We start from the raw sequence: 27,423 nt of genomic DNA, 5'->3' as shown, positions 1-27,423 counted from the left end.
TGTGAAGAACTTGATTATTAGGCCAGTATATAGAACTGCTATAACATTAAGGATCTGTCCATATTGATCCAAAGTATACTTGTTGCAATTTGAAGTTGTCACAGAACTTGTTGTAATGTTGTATAAAATGATTCTACCACAAAAAAACAGTTGCGTATCATATAAGCATTCAGTTAACTCAGTGCTACAGATCTTACCTTTTTAAAACCAGTATTAAAGTGCAACTACTACCAGTAGATGGCATTGCTGACTTTATAATACAAAGTAAAAAGGTAAGTTGTGAAAATGTGCACCATTAGGTTTTGCTGTTTTACTGCTAAGTGTGTTGCATGTTATATCTCGTGTGTGTATGAGTCCTTTTCCCAGCAAGTTTGGATTGTAGTGACTTTTTATATAAGAACATAAGAAATGCCAGACGACAAAAGACCAAGGTCCATCTCGTTCGCCTTCCACCTTCCTGACAGTTGCATGCAGATATGTCCCAAACGATCTATGTACTATATCCCATAATGTTATTTTCTAAAAGAAAACAGTCTATTCTGTGTTTGAAAGAATCAACACTTCCTGCTTCAACCGTCTCCCTGGGGATCCTGTTCCACAAGTTCACTATTCGCTCACTGAAATAGTATTTGCGTAGATTCATTCTGAATTTACCCCACTTCAATCGTAGGCTGTATCCTCTGGTTTTACTATTCTGGATAAGTTGAAACATTATGATGTACGGCCCCTTCTGATTGTCTGGCCCCTTTAGAATTTTAAAGACAGCAATCATGTCGCCTCTCAATCTTTTCCTTTCCAGTGTGAACATGCCCAGTTTACTTCGTCACTCCTCATAGTCCAATCCTTCCATTCTCTCAATCATTTTGGTTGCCCTCCTCTGTACCTTCTCGATTTCTCTAATATCCTTTTTGTACTTCGTCATCAGAACTGTAAAACAGACCCTTTTGGAACTCCACTGGTAACATTTGCCCAGTCTGATGACATTCCCTCTGGGTTCTTCCTATCAACCAATTGTGTATCCATTGTAATGTACCTCCACTGATTCCCGCTTTTTTTACTTCTAGCACCACCATCTTAAAAGGAACTGTATCAAAGGTCTTACTGAAATCCAGATTTATCTGTTTCATATCAAAATTTTGTGAACCCAGTAACGAATTACCTTTTTGTACAAGTGGGCATTTTAAACGGTAGCTTCTTATCCATTCCATGCTGTTTTCCATTCTGTAAACCTAGTGTAATTTTTTTGTGTAGTAAATAGTTTGGTTAAATGTTAATTGTTCATAATAATTCCTATTGAGATTATGGAAGAAAGCTTTGTAAAATTAGATTTGGCATGTGTATTTATGTGACATGTCAGTGTTTTAAATGTCTAGTACAACTTAAATTAAACTGTGATATGAATATTTTATCATAATTCACTATTGTACATTGACTTTTTTAAAAAAAAGTTTAAGGCAGTGTTTCTCAAAAGTAACTTCTTATTTTGGTATTTTGCATATTTTAACATCTTATTTGAAGCCCTTTGAGACGTCTAAAAGACGTGAAAAGTGCTATATCAAATGCAAGTATTATTTACAAAAGTTTATTCGGTGTAAATGTGATTTTTAAAATTCACATCACATAATATCTTCACCAAATTGTCTCTTTACAGCTAATTAGTAATTCATCCAGGTAAATTCATGTGAACTTAGTCACCAAATATTTTGTAGTAAACTGAATGAACATCACAAAATAAATGTTTTACAAATAAAATACACATCCCATAATTGACGGTTTGTACAAAATGAAACCCTCACCTTGTGACTTCAATAGATCAAAATGTGCCTCACTACTTTTCAGCTGTGCATCGCTCCCATTTTGAATGCTTGCCTACCCAGTCTCTATTGTACATTCACTTTTTTTTGAAAAAAAGTTAAGGTCGTTCTGTAGTTTTCTCAAAAGTAACTTATTTTGTATATTTTAACATCTTATTTTAAACCCACAGGGATTTTTAGCAAATCAGAAGAGAGCTGAAAATCTGAAAGATCCATCTGTCCTTCCTGATTTATGTCTGAGTCATGCAAATCAGCTAATGATTATGTTAACAAACCACAAGAAGCTGGTGGATATTAAGCAGAAATGTACCACCGCTAAGCAGGAACTTGCAAACAACTTGCAAGTCAGATTGAAGTAAGTTGGATTATATTTCATAAAAATAAGACATTTTAGAGTCCCAAGTTTTCCTTTTTGATTAGTTCTTAATTCATTCTTTCAGAAACACTATTCTTAAACCTATTTATGCATTCTGCTTCAATACCTTCTTGGCAACTTAGTACTTGTATCTTTTGCCCTATGTAAAAATGTTCAACTTGACTTTTCTCCTTACTCCTGAATTCCTTTGTTAACTTGCTTGAAATAGGTCAGAATATTCGATGTTTTGCTCAGATCCACCTCATCAGTCCACATTTTGCAAAGAGCAACCTCATGGTCAACTTAATATTCTTGAAAATCTCTCAGGTTTTTCAAAGGGAGCGCACCTAACTTCCTTACCCCTTTCTTGTATCCTCCATTCTAATAACTAAAATCTTGATTTGTCTGTGTAGCCTTTGAAGGTTAAAATTAATATTAATAATCCTTGCACTTGATATGTTTTTCATGTCTTCTGGACATCTCAAAGAACTTCACAGAATATACGGTAAAGTGAATTGACTATTTGTGAGCGAAACACAGAAGCCAATTGTTCACAGCAGCGTCCGACAAGCAGGTGGTGGATTGAGTGACCAAATTATTATTGTTTTTGAGGGATTATTAATTCTGGAAAAGTGATCCTCCAATCGACTAATAACTGGGTTCCTACTAACTGCTAGGTAAACAGGCTGGGGAGTAACAAAACTTGCCCAACATTTCCCCCTGCTGGGAATAGAACCCAGGTCTACTGAGCTACAGGACTCCAAATCAGGACTCCTAATTTAATCATCCTGAAATTAGGATATCTACAATATTCCTGGGTTTGTCTGTTCAATATGTTGTGCAGCAAGAATGAAACATTTTTGTTTGGTCTCTTAGTTCTCTGCCATGACAACTCAGTACCTTATTTGTTTTTTTTACTGCAGCAAACCATTGGACTGAGAATATACATTGATTTTTTATAATCTATAATGATATTTTTTTCTGATTAGAATGCTGTGTATGTCTATTCAACTTAGCATATGTTCCTGCTTGTTTTTCCTTTTTTTCCCCCTTCCCTTACTCATATTAAGCCTTGCCAGACTGGCTGTCTAAAAGATCCAAATCCTTCTGATTGCATTCACATTTGCTCTGCCTCCTGTTTGGCTCTACTACCAATTTAGTATTTTAAAAATAGATTATTCTTGTTTTAGGAGAAAAATATAATTGATTTAATTACAGTATAGAAAGAACAGCGAAGTTCTATTTATAGAAGTATTAGGTTTTTCACTCCTCCGATGCTATAATCATCAGTTTCCTAAATGGAGTCCTGATAATTGTTTTCCTTTTAGCCTGTCTTCAAGAATGAATAACTTTTTTCGGTGCTGGAGCTTAATATTTTCTCTATACCATAGGAATCATTTTCCAAAGGTATTTTTACTTTTATTTTTGTCAAGGAAGTCTGACGAGCAGATTCCCCTGCCATGCATAAGTCTTCACTTGAGCTGCTGAGAAGTCACAGAAACAGAGTTTCTCCTTGACAGTTCTGGAGTGCCCAAGCTCTCTCCTGGATGTGGACAGAGCCTGCTTGCCTGTGCCTCAAACATTGATATGAGTTGTTGACAAAGCCAAGGCATTTGGGCCCCAGGTGCGTATTTGGGTACTGCTGGAATTGATCCAGCTAAAGCCATGTAAGTTATCACTACAAGGCACTTACAGTACAAACCTGCTTGGCTCAGGTATTAAAAAAATCCAATCTATGTAAATTATAGACTTGTCTTTACTTTGTTTCACCAAGTGTATCACAGTTCAACCTCCAAGAGATACCACTTAGCTTGTCTTCCTCCCACCCTGACATGTTGTTGCTTGCTGTTCATCAGTTAAGTGACAGGTCTAGGATTGAGCCCATGCCCAATGAATGGCTGATGTCAAGAACTCCTCTTGAGCAGTATAGTTTGGTGTGGTTTGATCGAGAACATCTCACAGAACAATGGATTTGTAGCTGATTTGAACTTTTTGGATGGTGCATTGCAATACATTGTGCATTGATTTAAACTTGTCTGGTAAAATGTACATGCTGAATTGTTTACTGGTACATGGATGTAAAATAAATTGCAGTATTTGCCATTCAGGACAGAAAGGTTTGCCTATTTACACTGGGCCCTGTGAATTTGCTTACTGCAAATAAATGTTCAACAACTCTGGGATAAAACTGGAACTTAGTGCCAATAATATTAAATATTTAAAGGTTCTTTCAAAAATGGAATTGAATCTAGCTAAATTCTGTTAACAATCGTGCAAAGCAACATTTGGTCAGTTGGTGGCACTATGAGTGGTTCTATATTAAATCCTGCACTGAAATTCCTCACATACCTGGGACAAGCCTGAATATAATGTGTGATCTTAACCAATGGTAGATACACTTTCTTTGCATCTAAACCCGTTGCTGTTTTTTTGTACGAAAATGAGTGTAAACTGAAAAGATTTATTTGGGACCCTTTATCCAATTTTTCCTTCTATTGGGCTACTGACAGAATGTCTGGCAGACATCAAACTCTCCTGATTGGCTCCCATCAGTGCCTCCTCACTTCAGACGCTGACAGTATCACCATCCATGGTTGCGCACTCCACCTTACTAAGCCAATCTGGAACCTGGAGGTCTTGTTTGACCCTCAGCTATTCTTTCTACCCCACATCTGCGCCATGACCTACTCTGCCTTCCCTACCTCAGCAACGTCGCCCGACTCTGACACTGTCTCACACCACAGTCCACCGAAACCCTCATACATGCTTTCATTACATTGAGGCTCGACTATGCAAACTCCTTGCTTGTCGGAGTGTCCTCTCCCGCACTAGTCTCCGCGACCCTATCACCCCCATCCTCACCCGACTCCACTGGCTTCCCATCACACTGAGGATACAGTTCAAGATCCTGTCCTCACCTTCAAAGCCCTCCACAGTGTGGCTCCCCCCTACTTCTCTGACCTCCTAACCCCCCACCACCCTGTTCGCTCTCTCTGCTCAGCGGGCTCCGGTCTGCTTCATGTCCCCCGCCTCGCTCGCTCCACTATTGGCAGGCAGGCCTTCTGCCACTCTGCCCCCACCCTTTGGAACTCCATTCCATCCTCCCGGGGTGAAAGGCGTTTTACATATATAATTTTGTTGTTCAGGGAAACCTGCCAGTGGTGAAAAGCTTTGGGAGCCTTAGCTTTTTAATTTGCCTATTTTTCCCAAGTATACTAAGCTTCCTACACTTGCCATGTGTCTCAAATTACTCGTATAATGTGTGGAGTCCTGTGGCTCAGTGGTTAGAGCACTCGCTTTGCAAGCGAGAGACCTGAGTTCAATTCCAGGCAGGGCGAAACCTTGGGCAAGTTTCCTTACTCCACACGCCTAATAATAATCCCTCCAAAAACCAAAAAAAATAATAAAAATTGGTCATTTTCAATCTAGACTGTTTGTGGGACATTGCAGTGCGCAATTGGCTGCCGCGTTTGCCCACAAATATACAGTCAATTCACTTTACAGTGTGTTCTGTGAAGCGCTTTGGGATGTCCTCCCGACGTGAAAAGCGCTATAATAAATGCAAGGATTATTATTATTATTATACTGTATTGCTATGATCTAGGTGTGACAATATGTGAAAGAGTGCAAATGTTTAACTTCATTTGTGGATTGGCCTAGTTAGTGGCAGCCGGAGTACGTGTAGTAGCATATCTTGCATGTGGAGTGTAACCATATTCAATAACAATTATTTTGTCTATAGGCATCAGCTTTCATTAGAAGTTGCTGATTTCATTTCCTATATAATATAGCCTATATCCTATATAATGTATACTTTGTTCACTTTTTTATGTTTGTTTAATATACTAGTTTGATTTTTCTGTAATCTGAAATGAAACTTGAAAATGGCATGAAACTTTTCATGATGCTTTAGGACAATACTTAAATATGTTCTTTTCAAACTAGTTTGTTACAATCAGTTAATGTGGTGCATAAATAAACCTGAGAATGTTTCACAAAAAAAATGCCTGCCTTATAAAAGCAAATACTTGACGACAAGTTTATTGCTAGGCGCTGTGAGACTCTGGGGATGAAGACTTTGAGAGGTTCTTTAAAATGTTGTAAAATCTTTACAAAGCTTCAGCTGTGCCAGAGGGATTTTTTTTTTGTTAGAAGTCCTTGGTCTTATCGCGTATGAAGTGGAGCCAAGATTTGGCTGAGACCTATTATGAAGTGCGAAGTTCATGGAACTAAAACTAATTTGTTCAGAATTCTCATGGTATTTTGTCCAATAGGAAATTCATTTTGGACCATGTTTGCTGTTTTGGAGTTTTCTTTTAAGTCAAATTTCACTCACTATTTAAGTTATGGTGCTGATTTCAATGCACAAATCTATTGGAAGTTATTTTTACTCAGTTACTATAGAAAAAATATTGGATCAAAAATTAATAATCCTTGCTTTGAGACGTCTCAAAGCACTTCACAAAATATACTGTAAAGTAAATTTGACTATATTTTGTGGGCCTTGTTGACAGAATGGGAAATTTCTGTAAAGTGCTTTGAGATGTTCTCCTGATATCAAATGCAAGGATTAATTTTATATCAGAAACAAATAGCGTAGTGGTTAGAGCACACACTTCGCAAGCGAGAGGATCTAGGTTTAATTCCTGGATGGGGCGAAACCTTGGCCAAAATTCCTTACTCCAGATGTCTCTTGTTTACCTAGCGGTAAGTAGGAACCCGGTTGTTAGTTGATTGGCGATCGCTTTCCAGTGGTAATAATCCTTCCAAAATAAATAAATGAATATTAAATTGGTCACTCAATCCACTGTTGTTTGTGGGACGCTGCTGTGCGCAATTGGTGGCTGTGTTTCGCCTGCAAAATACAGTCAATTCACTTTACAGTATACTCTGAAGTGCTTTGAGATGTCTCGAAGACATGATAAGGCACTAAATCAAATGCAAGATTGTTGTTATTATTGTGTTTAACTGAAAATAAAGTTGTCATGGGAGATGGGATGAAAAGGATGGCTCTATTGTTAGGTTCATGGAGGTATTATTATTATTGTATGTGATTCTTGTTAAAGACCTAGATGCTTCAATGATTATTCCAACTCCGTCGGACCCTTTACTTCTGATATGTGAAGTATATATGCAAATTGATCACTATACCTAGAGATGAGTACTTTATTTACTTCAAATCGTAAAATAAATGTTTGCAAATTGTCATTTTCTTTGGGGTCAAAAGAAACAGTATTTTAGTCAGTCTGTTTTCTTTCCGTTAAGTGATTATTTTCCAAATGCTTTACATTCTAGACTCTTATGCTTCATGATTACAAGGCAATTGGTGCTCAATATTTTAATTTCTTTGCTAGGTGGTGTTGTTATGTGATGCTTCATGCAGACCAGAATGGTGAAAAACTACAAGCTTTGCTACGACTTTTGACTGAACTGCAAGAGCGAGTACGGGTTGTAGAGGCACTTAGCACTGTTCCTCAGATGTATTGCCTAGCAGTTGTGGAGGTTGTGAGGCGTAAAATGTTCACAAAACATTACAGGGAGGTAAGTTAACCAGCATCTTTTAATCTCCGTGCGATGTATCGTTAAGAATCCAATATATGTTTATGAGCAATCGATGATATAATCTTTTTACACAGTGGGCCAGTGCTCTTGTGAAAGAAGGGAAACAACTCTATGAGGCTGAGAGAACGAAAAGGGAGTCTTTTGGAAAATTGTTCAGTAAGTTATGTTATTTGTTTTCCCTCTTTCCTAGCTTCTTTTCAGAGGCTTGATTTTAAAAAAAAAGTGTTATGGATTTGGTAACCAGCTTCTTCAGTGATGTTATCATGATTTATCTCATTTTTCAGATTTTGCATCTGTAATCCCTTCTTTAATATTATTTCCTATTACATAAAGGTAGAAGTCAGAAATACTTATGAAGTCTGCATATACAATGATTTAATGAACTCAACTTTTGGTTGCCGAGTATTTTGTAAAATGTAGTATTCAAGGATGTTTTTGCATATTTTCTGTATATCTTATCAACACCCTTGGAAGGATTGTTAAAGACATTGCTTATCTTATAATAAGTTTAATATTTATTATGAGTATAAATTCTAGTAGTTCAATTTGTTAAATTATACAAAGTATTTTCACCTTCAAAGAATGTCAAATCTACAGAGGTATGCTTATTTTTTTTCCCACAGGAAGGTCTTTTCTAAGGAATCGCTTATTTAAGGGACTAGACTCTTGGCCAGCATCATCGTTTTGTGTATGTAAATGATTTTTTCTTTCAGAAAAATCAGAATACCACGTGTTTAAGATGTTAGAATATTGAAATATTCCATATTAGCACATAATTAAACCTTATGTTCCACAAGGTTTTCATTTGCAAACTACAGCTCTGATTATTGGAAAAAAACTTAATACATTTTAAATAAAATCCAAAGTCACTGGGAGGACTCAGCAGGTCAGGCAGCATCTATGGAGAGAGGAAAGTGAGTTAACGTTTCAGGTCGATGAACTTTTGTCTGAACATTTGAACTCTTCTTGTCTGCCATTGAGCCTTTAAAACTGTTTCCTTCATTTGCTAAAATGTCCATCCTTATGTACAGTGGAGCCTCATTATAAAATCCAAGCTGTAAGCTGGTGGGTTCCTTGAGTTTTTTTAAAAAAATGGCTGGCTTCCAGTTCACCACCGATATCAATTCCTGTTGCTGAGCATGTGCAAAGAAGAAAGTTACTTTGTCTGCAACCTGATCACCTGGAAGTCAAATGTATTTTAGAGCAGGAAGCTAAAATAGTGGAGTCCTGTGGCTCAGTGGTTAGAGCACTCGCTTTGCAAGCGAGAGACCTGAGTTCGATTCCAGGGCAGGGCGAAACCTTGGGCAAGTTTCCTTACTCCACACGCCTGATAATAATCCCTCCAAAAACAATAATAAAAAGGTCATTTTCAATCCATGACTGTTTGTGGGACATTGCTGTGCGCAATTGGCTGCCGCGCTCGCCCACAAATATATAGTCGATTCACTTTATAGTGTGTTCTGTGAAGCGCTTTGGGACGTCCTCCCGACGTGAAAAGCGCTATATCAAATGCAAGGATTAGTATTAGGATTAGTATTAGTATTAGATTTCCAGATCATTAGATTGCTGCCTCTGTCACTTCCTGCTTTATATATATATATATATATATATATATATACACAAAACATTACAGGGAGGTATCTGCATATATATGCAGATAAGCTGGTAGAGACGTCATTGACGACCTAATGACCCAGACCTCTCTCGTTTAGTGCCTAAACTACTAGATAGAAGCCTGGTGTGGACCCATGCAGCAAAAGTGGTCCACCATGTAATCAGATTGCATTCAAATTCATGCTATATAGAAGTCATAGAATCATAGAATTATACAGCACAGAAGGAGGCCATTCAGTCCATCGTGCCTGTTCCGGCTCTTTTAAAAGAGCTATCCAAATCAATCTCACTCCCCCGCTCTCTCCCCATAGCCCTGTAAACTTGTCTTCCCCAAATAATTATCTACTCTTAAAAGCAGTTATCGAATTTGCTTTCATCACCCTTTCAGGCAATGCATTCCAGATCTGAACAACGCGGTGTATGAAAACATTTCTTCTCACTTCCCCTTTGTTTCTTTTAACAACTATTTTAAATCTGTGTCCTCAGGTTACTGACCCACCTGCAATGGAAATAGTTTCTCCTTTTTCACTCCATCGAATCCCCCTCATAATTTTGAAAACTTCTATTAAGTCTCCTTTTAACCTTCTCTGCTCCAAGGAGATTGATCCTAGTTTCTCTAGCTCTCCTGATAACTGAAGCCCCTCATTCCTGGTACCATCCTGGTAAATCTCCTTTGCACCCTCTCCAATGCCTGGACATCCTTCTTAAAGTTTTGTGCCCAGAACTGAACACAGTACTCTAGCTGAGGCCGAACCAATGTTTTGTGAAGGTTCATCACGACTTTCTGACTTTTATATTCTATGTCCCTATTTGTAAAGCCCAGTATCCCATATGCTTTATTAACAGCTTTATTTACCTGTCCTGCCACCTTCAAAGATTTACTTATATGAACCCCCAGATCTCTCTGTTCCTTCACCCCCTTTAAGATTGTGCCATCAGCTTACATTGCCTCTCCTCATTCTTCCTCCCAAAATGCATCACTTTGCATTTCTCCACATTAAACTTCATCTGCCACGTGTCCGCCCATTTTACCAGTCTGTCTGTGTCCTGATCATAAGTGTGTTATAATGGTACTGCACCATATTTAAATGAATAAATATTAAAACTATTGAATATGGAATTAATCTAATAATTAGGTAGAATTGAACATAACTTGTTTATGGAGTGCATATGGGTAAATGTTGCTCATGAGTATAAATAATGGCTTTAACAATTAAATACTAAGTTGTACTTTTAGACTGATATGTTTTTTTAAATATAGAGTGTATAGTACCTCTCCTGCTTTAAGTGATGTGGCTTTTGCATCTTTCCAGACGTTTGGCCAACGTCCTGAAAATCCTTCTTAGTGGGTCAAGTTAGGCATTGTACTCTGGTAACCACAGAGACATCAAATAATCCCTCCAAAACCAAAAACAATAATAAATTGATCATTTTCAATCTACGACTGTGGGACATTGCTGTGCGCAATTGGCTGCCGCGTTCGCCCACAAATATACAGTCAATTCACTTTACAGTGTGTTCTGTGAAGCGCTTTGGGACGTCCTCCCGACGTGAAAAGCGCTATATCAAATGCAAGGATTATTATTATTATATGTTTCAATCTGTCATCGTGCCAGTTTAAACAAATCCTGATTTTTTTTTAAAAAAATCAAAAATGATTGGAATATAAATATTCACTGCTGGCATGTACTCTTATCACTAACTGACAGATGAAGGTCTCTACCTTCTACTGCTGTGCTCTCCCAAAACTGCTCATTTTAAAATATTTACCATGACAATATATTTGACTTGGTAGAAAATCAGTTTTTAAAATACACCATGATCAGAACAATAACTTGAGGCCGAAATGCAGTTGGGAATTGATTCCAGCTCATCCCACTAAATTGCACAAATAGCAACCTATTGACTCATACTGATAATATATGTTTATATTTAATATATGTGTTTTGCAACGTGTTAATTTTTTTGCTCTTTTTTTTAGACCCGCAAGCCTCGGAAGTTTGATTTTGAGCTTCCTGACATATCTTTGTCTGACCTGCAGTTTCTGCAGACTTGCTGTCCTCCAGAAGTGCAGCCTTTCCTCAGGTAACCTGCACACCTGAATGGTGTGTGCATGTGATACAGGCACTGTATTCAAATTACATCAACAACAACCAGTTACATTTGTGTAGCATCTTTCACGTCGAGAGGACATCCCAAGGCACTGGATAATGTGAAAATCTCCAGGACAACAGATTTTATCCCCCATCAACCAAAAATTCATGTTTTGGTTAGGATTGTTCTCTTGATAGTATTTGCTATTTTTCATTTTACACGCCAGTAGCACAACACAGAGATGATTTGACAGCACTTAAGTGCTCACTGCCTTTCTGGCTCTTCAGGCACTGATAAGTACTCTGAGCAAGATTTCTTTATAAACAACCTTTAGTACTGAAGTTGCTTCCATTTTTATGTCATCACCAAGAGAGTAGGAAAGAAGTTACTTAATGTTTTAAGACAGTCCCAAAATGAAGATTCCTGCCAGAGTTTGTAAGTCTGATTGGCGTTTCATTTTAAGTCAATGAAAAGCTGTGCTTGTTGAAGGTGAGGCATTGGCTGAGTGGGAAGAATGCTGTTGCAAATGTGAATAAAGCTTTTATTTGAATACAATTTTTTGTTTGTTGTACTATCCTTAAATGAAAAGGTTGAAAGGAGGACATAATATAAAGATTTGGCTGAAATTCTTTTTGTTTTGGTTTTTTTCCTTTTTATTCTATCCTTAGCCATGGTATGTGGAGGATAACTGAGGGCTGCTTTGTTGTAAAGCTGAGTAATATATCATCTTTCTGGTTTATTTTTCTGTAAGGGTTCCTACGCTGTGTGACTTTGAGCCTTTGAATCAGCATATTCAAGTTCTTCGTAACCTGGTAAAAGCAGCTCAGAGTTTGGATGAGATGTCTCAGACTATTACAGACTTGTTGACTGAGCAAAAGGTAAGAACACATTGAGAAACAAAACTAATTTAGATGGTCCTCAACCAATGCAGAAATTCTTTATCTAATCGGAATAGGTATACTACCGAAGTAGTAGCTGAACATTTTCAATCTGCAAAGTTTTTTTTATTTTCAAATTAACTTTTATGTGAATGCTTGAACCGAATATTCAAGTCTGAATGACTTATGTTCCTAAATGTGAACGTGAGTACTTTTCAGTGTGGCTTAACCTTGCATATAAAGTGGAATCTGTTCTATCCATTGTGGTCAAAACATTTAGTACTGAATGAACTCTTGCATGCTCTACATGCCCAGCTAATCCTGCCATTTTGTTGCAGCCTGTGACTAGCACACATTTTTTTCATCCTTACCTACATAATAATAATATCAATGCTTGCCCTTTGATATAGTATCTTATCAAGTTGTCAAGACATTTCGATTTTGCTGTGAACTGACTGTATTTGTAGGTGAACATGGCAGTTTTGTACAGCAACGTCCCACAAACAGCCATGGAATGACCATCAAATGAATGTAAGGAATATGCCCCCCACCCAACATGCTGCAGGCATGCACACACACTCATATGCACGGACGCACACACAAAGCTACCTTTGTTGATTCCTATTGCTGGATTAAAAAGGCCTATTTGCATTATTTTGAAATAATTCCCCCTTTTGTAAAGCAAAGGTTTCCTTTTCTTTGAAAATTGTATCAGTGTACATGTTCTGTTTTACCCATATAAAATGATCAGTGGTGATAGAAGCTTGTTCTATAAAACCGCTGTCATCACTCCTGTCCTTTAATTAAAAAAACCCTCCCTGGACCCTTCTCTACCCCCTAACTACCAACCCATCTCCAACCTCCCTTTCCTTTCCAAGGTCCTGGAATGAGTTGTTGCTTCTCAGCTTCACTCCTTCCTCTTCCGCCACTCCCTTCTCGAACCCCTCCAATTGGGCTTCCGTGCTGCCCACAGCACAAAAACCGCCCTGGTCAAAGTGACAAATGACATTCTGTTCATCTGCGGCCAGGGCTTCCTCTGCCTCTTCGTCCTCCTTGACCTCTCTGATGCTTTCGACACCGTCGACCGTTCTATCCTCATCCACCACCTCTCCTCACCTCAACCTCCACGGCGCTGTCCTTGATTGGTTCAGATCGTACCTCTCACACGCCTTCACTTCATCTCAAACAACTTCTCCTCTAGCCCCAGGACCGTCTCATGCGGCGTTTCTCAGGGCTCTGTCCTTGGTCCCCTCTTCAACATCTATATGCTCCCTCTTGGTGACATCATCCACAGACATGGGTTCAACTTCCGCATATATTCGAATGACACCCAACTGTACCTCTCTGCCTCCACCCTTGACTCTGGGATCACTGCTGTCCTGACAGAATGTCTATCAGATATCAAGTCCTGGATAAGAGCTAACTTTCTTCAGTTGAATGTCAACAAGACCGAGGCTCTCCTGATTGGCTCCTGTCAGCGCCTCCTCAGCATCGTCTGACAGTATCATCATCCATGGTTGCACACTCCACCTTGCTAAGCCAGTCTGGAACTTTGGGGTCTTGTTTGAGCCTCAAATATCCTTTCTACCCCACATCTGTGCCATGACCTGCTCTGCTTTCCCCCACCTCCGCAACGTCGCCCAACTCTGACACTGTTTCACACCGCAGGCCGCCGAAACCCTTATACACGCATTCATTACATCGAGGCTCGACTATGCAAACTCACTGCTTGTCGGCCTCCCCAACTCCTCCCTCCACAGGCTGCAGATCATCCAGAACTCTGCAGCCCATGTCCTCTCCTACACTAGGCTCCACGACCCTATCAACCCCATCCTTGCCCAAATCCATTGGCTTCCCATCACACAGAGGATACAGTTCAAGATCCTGGTCCTCACCTTCAAAGCCACCCATGGTCTTGCTCCTCTTCCCCCCCCCACCCCACCGCCTCTCCGACCTCCTAACCCCCTACCACCCTGTTCGCTCCCTCCCCTCAGCGGGCTCCAGCCTGCTTCACATCCCCTGCCTCGCTCGCCCCACTATCGGTGGGTGTGCCTTCCGCCACTCCACACCCACCTTCTGGAACTTCATCCTGCAGTCCCTTTGCTTCATTCCCTCCCTCGCCACCTTCAAAACCCACCTCAAGACCCTCCTCTTCAATCGTGCTTTCGATCTCCCTGCTTCCCCCCCTGCCCTCCACCCTACCCCACCCCGATCCCCAGCTTGGGTCCGTAACTCTTGTCTGTCCAGCGCCTTGGAATGTCCTCCTGATGTGAAAGGCGCTATTATACAAATGTAATTTTGTTGTTGTAAGGTACACAATTGATCAGTTAGATTGGGTAAGTGTTTGTTGTGTACTTCTGTTTGCAGAGTGCAGCTGCTTCACATGCTTACATGGTGGGGGAGAGGAAGGTATATGAATAGGGTGCAAAATGAGTTTCGTTGGCTGGAGAAAAAGAGTCACCAGCCAAGAAGACAGGGATAGAGTTAATCATTGCAGATCATATTGGTGTCAAAAAGCTCACCTTTGCAAGAATAGGAAGTCTCAAGCAATTGGAACAATTTAAATTCAGCCAATGCAAAATACATCAGATAATCTTAAAGTTTAAGGAAGAATTTTGCAGACATTGGGGATGTTAATGAATTGGTCTGAAAATAATTTCAGGTTCTTGTATCTAAAAACATTTCACGGTCAGGACCATTAATGTGGAAAGGTGCTGACATTTACTTCGAGGTAGAAAACTTACGATTCAAAGTTTCCTGTTGGATTCCTTCAAAAAACATTGAAACATTTGTCACATTTTTGTGATTGGCAAACTGCAAATGACACAGAGAATGTAGTAAGTGAGTGCAAGGGGAAATTGCTATTGATGGATTTTATGGTTTGCACGGAAGAAATGTTATTTTGTGCACTCCTGAATAAGACACTGCATTCCAAATGTGGGATAAAAGCAAGGGAAGCTTCGAAGGAAATTTTTCTGCAAAGCTATAGGAGAGAAGAAAAGAACTGTTCTCATTGGAAAATACAAGAATCCTGACTGCTTCAAATATCTGGGCAAGAAGAAACTTTCAGTGACCTACTTTGCATACCAAACTCATAGATGATAGGAGAACCGTATATAATGGTTGGTTCATAAAGTTTGGTCCAACAACAGATTACATTTGTATAGCACCTTTCATGTTAGGAGGACGGTTCGATAAATGGTCAGACAGAAACCAAAAGCTGGTGGATGGATGAGACAGCTGTTGTAGAGTATTTAAAGATAATATTTCAGCAGTGTTGTACTGCATAATACCTTAAATACCACACTTTTTGTGCAATAATTTTATTTTTTAATTTAAAACGGCAACATTTTCACAAAAATTGTTTGGCCCTTTTCTTTGTTTATCAAAGCATGACACAATTATATAGGTTTTACCAATCCCACTTGCACATGTATGGTAAGTGGTTTATAGCTCTATTTTGTATCCAAAATGATTCTTTGTCATTTGTTATCATTTTGATGAACATTTCAATATGTATTGTTTTCAAAAAATTGTACGATCCTGTATTACAAATGTCATATCAACTGGTTACACTTTTAACATTGCTGAACAAATGTGTGAAAAAGTAACAAAGCTTCATTTGAGTCTTATTTCAAAATCAGTATTTGTCATGCAATACAATTTCTGTAGGGCTATCATTACATATTTTGAAAATTACATTTAAATTGCTTCAATTTATTTTCAGAGATCATGTTTGATCTAGTTTCTAACCATTACGATATTTTAATTGTGACAATGGTTAAAACAAATGTATTAACGACAACAACAAATTACACTTGTATAGCACCTTTCACATTTAACTAGTAATTAAACCATATGTTATTTATATTTTGGATGTGGTGCAAGACATTTTCAATAAGTCATCAAAAACTGCATTTGTAAGATAGTTCATTCAGGCAGTCAAAATGCGTATTGGCTTTGAACATTTAATGTAGTAAATATGGTATATACTAATTTCTTAGAAACAAGCTAAATGATATGAACACAAGGTTGGTTTGCTATACTGTAAAATTAAGTTTTAAAGTGTAAAAAGAAGTTGTTTATTGAATCTTCAGTATCTTCCAGATTAACATTCATATTTGATCACCTGAATAAATAGGCCATTAGCATATTTGGATAGTTGCCATATTTAAATTTCCAGTTTAAGTGCACAGATATTCACATTATAAGTAGTAACCATTAAATATTCAAAACTAAACAAGTTGACTCTTCAAAAAATATAGTTGTTTTGAAAGCAGTTGATTGAGCGCTTGCATTTTTCTTACAATTCTGTTCACTTTAATTATGAAAGTTGTAATTATTCTAATTTGCCATCATTACTGGGTGTGTCTGCAGGCTTCTCTTGATCAAGCAGAGTTAAAAGGAGCAACAACGCAAAGGTCAGAGAGTACAACTGGAACTAAGACTACCTCTTCCAGAGCTTCATCCACTCTCAGCCTTCAGGGACCCATCTGTCCACCTGCAAATGTTCCTGCCTCTTTGGAAGAGCTGTCCCCTGATAGTATTGACGCTCATACGTTTGACTTTGAGACAATTGCTCATCCAAATTTAGAACAAGCTCTGAAACAAGAATCCATTGACATGGACTCATTGGCAGAGAGTCCAGAGTCTGATTTTATGTCAGCAGTGAATGAATTTGTGATTGAAGAAAATCTAGCTTCTCCCAATGTGATCAGTGATCCACAAAGCCCTGAAATGATGGTGGAATCATTGTATTCCTCAGTTATTAATGCTATAGATAACAGGCGTATGCAGGATACAGCTGTTGGTGAAAAGGAGGACTCTAAAGAAGTTGCATCTCTAAAGGTGTATATAGAAAAATATAGATTTATTGCTGAAATGTCACAGTCACATTTTATAAGCATTAAGGAAGACCTCAGCCACTTCAGATCACTTGTTCAGGAAGAGCAGTATGATTTTAATACTTCCATGAAAAATGTAACTCAAGAATTAAGACACATAATAGAAACTGTAAAATGTAGAGTTGAAACCGAAACAAAAGAAAACTATCAACGCATTTTAGAAACTTTAAGGAAAGATTATGATGACAGAATAGACAAAGGGAAAGCAGAGACTGAGGCCAATCGGCAAAATGTAGAAAAGCTCAGAAGAGATTTGATGGAGCTTGAAAATGCTATAAAACAGAAAGATGAGGAGATCAATGTGATGAAAGCTGAGCATGAAATACTTTTGCGTTTACAAACTGATAAAGATAAAGAAATGCTTTCCTTGGCAGAAGCAAAGAAAGCACAGGAATCTCAAATCCAAGAACTTGGTCAATCCAAAGCAGATTTATTAGAAGAATTTAACCAATTTAAGGTACAAAGTGATCAGAAGTCAGAGCAATTGAAAACAGAACTTCAGAATCTTGAACAAAGTCACTTGAAGGATCTTGAAGAGAGCCTGCAGGCCAGGTACGAGCAAGAAATAGAGAAGCTGACAGCTGATCACCGCAGTCAGGAAGAGCAAATGCTGAGAAAAAATGAAGTACAATTAGAGCAGACAAAAGAGTCCTTTACGTTAAAGGTCCACGAGAAGGAACAAGAGCTTAATGAACTTAAGATGAAAGTCTCTGAGCTTTCTGACCTTAGGTGCAAACTCGAAGTTGAAATGGCTTTAAAAGAAGCTGAAACTGAGGAAATAAGGCAACTTTTCGAAGAAAACCAATCCCAACAACAGGAAACTATAAAGTGCCAGGTGATGAAAGAAGTTGAGAGTTACACTAAAGAGATCAATGGTTTGAAACGCCAGCAGCAGGTACAAACTGAAGAATATAAGGTGGGCCTTGCAGAACAAAGGACCTTAATGACCTTAGAAAAAAATCAGTGTGTCTCTGAGTTGGTGGACAGGCAAGATGAAGAGATGACCCTGCTTAGAGCAGAACTGATTAAGCTGGATACAATAAGGCAGCAAGCACTTAATGTGGAAGCAGGATTAAAAGAACAAATTGGAGAGCTCAACAATACGTTAGAAGAACGTTTGAAAACAATAGAAAAACAAAGGGAGGAAATGATTTCTGAGAAAGAGAGAGCTCTTTGTGAAATAGAATCAAAATACCAAACTATTGTTCGTGGTCTTCAGGAAGACAAGGAGCAGCTACTTCACTCCTTGCAACAAGACAAAGAGACTGTTAGAACTGTTATGCATTCGACCTCTGAGGAGTGTGTACAAAAATCTCATGAGGAAGAATTGCAAACCAAATTTCAACAACTTGAAAGCCACCTTGAAGAACAAAGTAGTGTTGACAGGTATGTAAAACCAATAGAATACTTAAAACCGATGAGATGTAATATTTTTCTATCCCCTGTCGCTTAGTGGTTAGAGCACTCGCCTCGCAAGCAAGAGGACCTGGATTCGATTCCCGGACAGGGTGAAATATTGGGCAAGTTGCCTTACTCCACAAGCCTCTGTTTACCGAGCATTAAGTAGGAATCCGGTCGTTAGTCGATTGGCAGATCGCTTTTCTGGGGGTCATAAACCCTTCAAAAAAAAAAGGTAATAAGAATTTAGTCACTCAATCCTCGACTGTTTGTGGGACACTGCTGTGCGCAATTGGCTTCTGCATTTTGCCCACAAAATATACAGTCCATTCATTTTACGGTATATTCTGTGAAGCTCTTTGAGAAGTCTCAAAGACGTGATGAGACGCTATATCAAATGCAAAGATTCTGTTATAATCAGTGTAATGTAATGATTCTATGTGAAGTAGTTTGGGCTGTCTCAACCTAATCCTTAGTAGGTTGTTGAAATTGACAACGTTTGGGTGAGTCACAGGATGGATGGACGGCATTGGAAGTGGAAATTGTCATAGTTGTGTCACAGGGGGATACTTTCTTGAGATCGAGGCAGAGTAACGTGAGGTTTACTCTATTTGGCTGCTATACCTGATCTTTTAGTGCTTGGCTGAAATAAGAGGATATTCTTCTCCAACTTCCCCCAGCTTGATTAGCACAACATTCACTGTTTAAAAAAGATTGAATGAAGATGAAGACTGACTGCGTTTGATATGTTATATATATATTTTTAAAAAGTTAGGTTTTCTTTCTATTAATATTTTATTTTTTAATATAAGTAGATCTAGTACAAAAAAGCAGCTTTGGTTTGTGAATTGCACAATTTTTTTCCTTTGAACCATTCTAGCATAAGGTTATTCATAAGGATAACCATAGCATGTTTTTTTGACAATCTCCCCATAGCCATTAATTCTAAAGCTTTAATCTTGCACAAATCCAAAATGAATATTGTAAAATACAGTTTTCAATTTCCCAAGTGTACTAATCTTCAGTGTAGTAATGTACATGTGATTCTCTTTCCTCTCCAATTCTTTATCCTGTCATCGTAGAATATCCCAAATTAACTTGTCTTACTTTAGTGAAGATTCTGGCATGTTTAAAGAACGTTGCTAGAAGAACAGATTGTTCATGATTTGTGAAGTCTTGTGCATCAAATTTATGTCAGTCTTTTTTCACTTATTGAGTAATAAGCTTAATACTAGTTTCTTGAAAATATAGTTCTCGTTGTATTGTTGCTAAGGAAATAAGAATTTAAATCCTGTCTTGTCACTCTGTACATGGGTGATGTGTGTTGGTGTAGGACTACCCGACCACAGTGTCCCCTATTGACCTATAGGACTCAGACCTATATAGTCACCCAGAATATCGAGTTACTCAGTTTTTCCCTCAGAGTGATGATATATCAGATGCACAATTGGCTGCTGTGTTTCCCCCACAAAATACAGTCAAATCTATTTTACAGTGTATTCTGTGAAGCACTCTGAGACCTTGCAACAACGTGATAAAGCGCTATATCAAATGCAAGGATTATTATCAGGCGTTTACTGTAATAGTGTTGCCTCTGACTTATCAAATCCATGTTGGTCCATGTAATCTCATCCTTCCAGTTTATTACTTAATATCTATCCTATCATCTTTACATCACAGCATCAAGCTGTTTCTTAAATGAATCAAGCATCTAGCCTTGATCACCCTTCCTGGTAACCCATTCCAGTTGTTAATTATCTTCGTTGTAAAGGAATGCTTCCTGGTGTCGATTCTGAAATTGCTCTTGGCAACCTTGAATTGACACCCTTTTTAATAGCTGCTTTTCGTGTATCTGGCAGTATTGTTATGGGCTTGGTTTCTCCTATTTAACACCTTATATACCTCCTTTTTCAGATCATCCTTTTCATATAAATATAATTAATTTGATTATCTGACCAAGAAAAGTAATAGTGGCACGTCTTTTTTGAGAACGTTACAGGCTATGCAAAGGAAGTTGNTTTTTCTCATCTCACTGGATATAACGCACTAGTGTAGAGGGTTGCCTTGGCTTTTGATGTGTGGGGGACGCCGTGGTTTATCGTCCTTAGTATTTCCTAAAATATTTAATTTTACCAAAAATATTTTGTGCCATTGTTGTCTGGTGAAACTTACTTTTTTGTTCTTTGGGGTCACTGAAGTTAATGTGGCCCTGGTTGACTTTTCAACCTTCAGTTGATCCTAGCTCCTGGATTCCGGGCTAATGCCCAGTTTATGTTGCCAGAAAGTGAAGTGATGTATCTTCTAACAGAAAAGCACTGGGAATACAGTTTCTCTTCCTTAGTCACATTAGTTGGAATTAAGAAGAGCACCGTGAATGTATAACTGAGTGCAAGTGTACAGCTCCAGTGACCAATGTTAGTTTTTTTTAAACTAGCATTAAAGAGCAAGTTTAATAAGATGAAAGAGTGTAAAACTTGTGATGTTCTTGGAATGTTTCTAAATAGAATCCAAATTGCTTTGCTGCATTCATAGTGTAGTGTTTGAAATTGCTGCATTCACACTATAGTAGTGCAAAATCTTCATTCACGCAATAGTAGTTCAAGATTGTTGTACAGTACTATTAAAAATAACTGCCAGACTCGATCATGATTTGCTTTTGCATCCTTCCTCTTGGCTTGCTCATTTTGTTTTCCATGTTGATGTTGATTGGAAATAATTTTTCACTTATAATTCATTTATTTGCTTTGTTCACTAATGCATGAGATTTCATTTTATGTGAAATCATCAGAATGTGGCCTTCACACTCTGAAGGCCAATGACGTAAAGCATTTTTTTCTTAAGTTAATCTTTTTTTGGGGTGAGAGGAGAAGAATGAGTTTAAATTTCTTTTAATTAAGACCATTGATTGCATGTTATTCTACATTGCTCATTAAATTATAAACAACATAGGTAACAGAAATCCAATGATAATTATTTTCTAAGACCAATCTTGGCTATCTTTCCCTTTCTTTCCAATGCTCTGCCATCCTAGCTCGGGCTCCAAGTCAGTTTTGTGAAGCATTTTAAGATGTTCTCCTGACATTTGAGGCTCTTTATAAATGCAAATTGTTGTTTCTAAACTGATATTCTTTCTTAATTTTATCTCCCCATTTCAATTCTTGCATTTTATTTATAACTACACACTTTTAATCTTTTAACATAGGGAAGTTTTATCTGCTGCACCAATCAGTAGGAGTCCATCAAGTCTTATTGCTGACCTTACAGGGAAGTTTGAAGAAGAGAAGGCCAGCTTACTTGAACAGCTTGAAAAGCGAAATGAAGAGCTCCAAAACCTTAAAACCTCCCTGATTGCAGAACAGCAGGTACTAGAAAGTTTGAAAAATAGATTTCTTGGGGGCGATTCAAAACTGTTGAACACCGCACCTGTCCCTCCCTCCAATCAGTGGGCTCCAGCTTGCTCCACGTCCCCTGCCCTGCCTGCCCTACCATTGGCAATCGGGCCTTCAGCCTCTCTACTCACTTCTACCTCCCTGGTTCCCCCCCTCCCTTGCCTCCTTCAAGGCATGTCTCAATACCCGCTTCTTCGACCGTGCATTCGGTCACCCACTTAGCCATACCCTACACGCCTCCTGATCCCAAATCCCGGATTGTCCAGCGACTTGGGACATCCTCCCGAGGTAAAAAGTGCAATAAAATTGTAATGTGTTGTTGAGATTTGTTTCTCGTTCTCGTGCTGAAAATGTTTTAGCTTTCACAGTTTGTTTTCCAATGGCTTGCTGATGTTTTATGTCAACAATTGATTATACCGAGCTTTCTTTGAAAGCCAACTTGCTTATATTTTACTGATACGTTTTTAGAGGAAGCTACAGAACCAGTATCATATCGAAAGTGATGCACCTATAGGAAACGGAACAAGTTGCCAGCTTCAAGATAGCATTGTCTCAGTAAAGAGACTTGGATTCTAAGTGTTTTAATCAAGTAATTAGGACAGACAATGAACTCTAATTATACCAAGAAAATTGTCCATCTTGATTATGGAATCAATGTTGTCCCAGAGAGGTGAATTAATAGACAATAAAGGAATAGGATCTCCTCAGATCTACAAAATGCCTGAAAATTGCATAACTGTTTACTGAAGGAAACCGTGAATTTTTTGGTATCTTTAAAACTTGTTAAGAAGAAACCTTATTTCTTTTGCAAAAAAGGAAATTAGCTTCTTTCCTGAACATGAATTGGAACCTTGCTGTGCAAAATGGCTGCCACATTTGTCACAAGTTGATAATGTCTACATTTGACAGCAATTACCTATGGAGCAGTTTCAGATGTTCTTGACAAAAGTACATTCTTCCATCTTTCAAACACTATCTAGTTGCATCCTTATGTATTGAAAGTCAAGCTCACATTGTCTAAGGTGGCACTCCAGCACACCACTGGGGGGAGGGTTATCATTGTTGGAGGTCACAATATTGTTGGAGACACAATACACAGTCACAATATACAGTCTTCCAATTCACTGTAATTCCAATGAGATGCTTTGAGACGTCCTCAACATGTGAAAGCCGCAAAAGCAAATCCAAGGATTATTATGTATTATTATCCCTTCTTGTAGCTGAAAACCTCAAAAATGCCTTTGTAAATGTTATAAAAGGTTTTCTGCCTCGAGCTACAATTCCAATGCTGGGAAGGGCAATAATTTTAAGATTTTGTTTTAAAAACAGGTTTTTTAGCTTCAAATTAAAGAAGTGTTTTACTGTTAAAAATTGTGTGCCAAGTGCTCTTAAAAGTGTCTTGCTTTATTATAAAGATGCATTTCGAAATTCCCATCTATCTTGTTTCCCTCCTCTCCAACATCTGGGTGAAATTCACCATAATTTGATGCATTCTGCAGTCCTGTAGCTCAGTGGTTAGAGCACTTCTGTGAAGCGCTTTGACATGTCTCGAAAACATGATAAGGCATTATATCAAATGCAAAGATTATTATGGAAAGATGGAATAATTTTAGCCTGCTTTCATTGTGTTTGTACCATGATTTCCAGTAAATGTTGGTTCTATTTTTAAAATAACTACCTATTTCTCAGCAAACCACTTTCAAATTGTTTCATTTTTAATGTACTTCTTGAATTACAGAATAAGTATCCCTCCATTTGTTTAAAAAAAGTTTCACAGTGCGTTAGATTTCTCCAAGTCCAGCAACAACTTGTATATAGGGTCCTTCTCGCAGTGCATATTGGAGTCCATAATACATAAAGCTTGGACAATAATGGCCTGAAATTCCTGGAGAGCCAAACTTTGAAAGAGCTAATATCAGGTTATGACTTTTATTTCCATTGATTGAGTCGCACTCAAGGATTCCAGGAAAAGTATACAGTCCTGTAAGAGTATTGGTTAGAGCACTTGCCTGGCAAGCGAGAGGACCCAGGTTTGATTCCCAGGCAGGGCGAAATGTAAGGCACGTTTCCTTACTCCATACACCTCTGTTTACCTAGCAATAAGTAGGAACCTGTTTGTTACTTGATTGACAAATTGTTTTTCCGGGTCTAAAAATCCCTTTTTAAAAAATAATAATTTAGTCACTCAATGCATGGCTATTTGTGGGACACTGGTGTTTCGCCCACAAAATATACAGTCAAGTCAATTTACAGTATATTCTGTGTAGCACTTTGAGCCTTTTCAAATCCGTGATAAGGAGCAAGAATTTTTATTACATCTTCCTTAGAAAGTTTTCAGCATGTGTGAAGTGGAACAGGCAATAACAGCTTGGCATGGTAAGCGAACTTCTGACTGCCTAGTTAGTGAGATTTACACGTTCCTATCATCTAGCATTGAAACGAGGAGAAGTACTACATGGTTGCAGCACAGAGTCATTCAACCTGACCACGAGCTAGGAAATAAATGGAAGCAAGGCATGCTCTGTTGCCTCCAGAAGCCGCTGCTCAATGTCTATATCCCCTTTACCTAACCTGCATATTGCATTAGGAGAACATACCAGCTTGTCATTCTTTTACACAAATCCTGACCATTGTTTCCCCCCCATCCACAAGATGGTTTGAAAAATGTATTCCAGGCCACGGGATCAATTGATCTTTCACAATCATAATCTTTAAAGGCACAGTTTTGACTAATTGAAACAGGTAAAAATACAGTTTACAAACTGTTATTAGCAGATAGATAGAACTCGCATTCATAAATGTATTTAAGATACTTATCGAAATCTTTTCTACTTATAAAGGACATTAAATATAACTTATTGTAAAGATGAAAGTGTATTTACAGCGCCTTAGTGAAAAGTGCTATATGGATCGGATTTGTTGTAAGTTATTGGCTAATTAAAATGAATGAGTAAATCATGCCATCAATACTATTGTTTCTCCCCACCCCAATATCTACGTGACTTACAAAGCATAGCCAAGCGTGTACATGCTAAACAAATAATTAAACACTTAAACACAAAGAATAAAAATAATTGTTGTCTTACGACAACACTTACAAATCACCTTGGACCCAGGCTACTATTGATAAGTCTGTCTCATTGCACAAATTTTAATGTGTCACAATTGATGTACATATCAACTGAACTGTGAATCTGCAGCAGATCTTTGAAGGCATGTTATTGTCTTCATCTGGAACAGTCATCAATTGGGTGCAGCACCTTTTCAACCATCAAAAATAATGCTAATAATTGTTATGTCGGCAGGTGTTTTAAGTGAACTGTAAAAGAGCTTATAAATCGAGTTGAAGAGATGGTATCCAATGAGCAGGTTGGTTAGTTGAGTTGGTTTATCCTCTTAATCGGCTTTCGTCATCTCGAAACTTGCACTTCAAGAAGGCGGCGAAGGGTTATTTCTGCCAAAACGTGCAGTGATGTGCATCATAGTTTCCTGCATGGTGTCTGGAGAACTTCCTTTATTTACCATTGTAATTTCAATCACCAGGGATCTGGCAGCCGAGTTGGGAAAGAAGGGTAGAATTTCAGCAAAAAGTCAAGTGTGATCCATTAACAAAGTAGTCACCTGTAGAATCAACATGCTTGAATAATTTGTTTTTTCAGACCAACTTCAACACCGTTTTAACCAGAGAAAAAATGAAAAAAGAACAAATTATTAATGAACTGAGCGAGCAGCTCAAAAAGCTAACTCAGCAACAAGAAAAAGATCGAGGTGAGCTAAGATCTGACACTACAACAAAAATGATAACTTATGAAGTTAGATTTCTAGAAAATGTAATGACTACAGTTTATTTTAAAAAAAGTTATGATGTGAAAACTCAAATCTGTCCACTAAATTTGTGAATGTTCCATTGGTGTTTTGCTCAAACACAGATGGCTCTGGCACTTGTTTAAAAGCTGATCATTTCTGCTTAATCATTGAAGCTGTATAATCACTAACATTATATGTGCACACGGTTATATTTTATGATGAGCTATAGCATAGTAGGTCTTGTATTGGATGGAAAACAAAGATTCTAAGCACATGTTTCTGTGTTCAGTTTTGATAGAATCGCTCTCTGCAGACAGAGCTACTTTGCTGCAAGAAAAGAAAAAGCTTGATGAAGAGCTCAACAGGCTACGGAGTAATGCGCTAGTTTCTTCTACTATCTTTTCCTCACCTGGACCTTCGGGAATTGAGGCTGCTGCTAGTACAACTGATCTTCTATTTGACCCTGAAAGACTTGCTTCAGTAGCTACCATAATGGAAGAAGGAAAAATCGATTCTGCAATGGAGGCAAGCACTATGGCTTTACGGTGAGCAGACATGAGGAACTATTTTTTTTACTCCTGATAGTAATTAACGATTAGAATAGGTTAGTAGGCAGGGTTGTTGAGGACAGGACAGTGGACACATTTAAGAAACCACTTGATGTTATAATGAGAGGACATCCTGGAAGAATATGATTAGATGGACCAAAGGGCCTTCTTTATCTGAATGTCTCTTATATGAAAGGGGGATGGGGACATGGTTCTCCATAGGCATGGAACAGAATGAAAAGGTAGGTCACTCTAGAGCTCTTCCATACATCTTCTGGTGCTTTTGTTGACTACAAATACTTAGAACGCCCCCCTTCCCGCCCACTCAATACTTGACTCATGGGCCATAGAGTAGACTAGAGTACACTGCAAACAAAGATGGTCTATCACAATCTGGCAAAAGTTTGACTGAGCAAGTTGGTTAATTCAATCAGAAAGGCCACTGGCTGACGATTTATACATATATATAATTAATTACCTTCATAGTAAGATTCTCTATATCGCCTATTAAGGCTTCTAGAACTCCTTTCACCAAATACGTCAACAAAAAGCAGTAGACGAAATGTGTTTGCATTGATTATTCTAGTTATTTTGGTTTGAGAGTTCTAAAAGTTCCTTTTAAGCCAGTCCGGAACCTTGGGGTCTTGTTTAAGCCTCAACTATCCTTTCTACCCCATATCTGCGCCATGACCCACTCTGCCTTTCCCCACCTCCGCAACGTCGCCCGGCTCCGACACTGTCTCACACAGCAGTCCACCGAAACTCTCATTCTCGCCTTCATTACATTGAAGCGCGACTATGCAAACTCCCTGCTTGTCGGCCTCCCCAGCTTCTCCCTCCACAGGCTGCAGATCATCCAAAACTCTGCAGATCACGTCCTCTCCCGCACTAGACTCCACGACCCTATCACCCCCATCCTTGCCCAAATCCACTGCCTTCCCATCACTCAGAGGATACAGGTGAAGATCCTAGTCCTCACCTTCAAAGCCCTCCACGGTCTTGCTCACCCCTACCTCTCCGACCTCCTAACCCCCTACCACCCTGTTCACTCCCTCCGCTC

The 27,423-nt window shown here is 38.5% G+C and overlaps 1 protein-coding gene across 2 annotated transcripts in view; it reads left to right on the top strand.

Moving 5' to 3' along the window:
* rb1cc1 (RB1-inducible coiled-coil 1) overlaps positions 1–27,423 on the top strand; it is a 70,155-nt gene that overhangs the window by 21,759 nt on the left and 20,973 nt on the right. For both annotated transcript variants that reach the window (XM_007905911.2, XM_007905914.2), the window contains exons 8-17: positions 1,985–2,169; positions 7,524–7,710; positions 7,806–7,887; positions 8,355–8,419; positions 11,327–11,430; positions 12,191–12,317; positions 16,695–18,607; positions 21,822–21,981; positions 25,668–25,776; positions 26,105–26,360. In XM_007905911.2, the coding sequence (XP_007904102.1) occupies positions 1,985–2,169; positions 7,524–7,710; positions 7,806–7,887; positions 8,355–8,419; positions 11,327–11,430; positions 12,191–12,317; positions 16,695–18,607; positions 21,822–21,981; positions 25,668–25,776; positions 26,105–26,360 (3,188 nt within the window). The remainder of the gene's footprint in view (positions 1–1,984; positions 2,170–7,523; positions 7,711–7,805; positions 7,888–8,354; positions 8,420–11,326; positions 11,431–12,190; positions 12,318–16,694; positions 18,608–21,821; positions 21,982–25,667; positions 25,777–26,104; positions 26,361–27,423) is intronic.

Source organism: Callorhinchus milii, unplaced genomic scaffold, assembly GCF_018977255.1.
Source record: "Callorhinchus milii isolate IMCB2004 unplaced genomic scaffold, IMCB_Cmil_1.0 Scaffold2, whole genome shotgun sequence".
Lineage (NCBI taxonomy): Eukaryota > Metazoa > Chordata > Chondrichthyes > Chimaeriformes > Callorhinchidae > Callorhinchus > Callorhinchus milii.
Note: the sequence above shows the minus strand (reverse complement) of the source record. Positions and strands in the feature narration are given on the sequence as shown.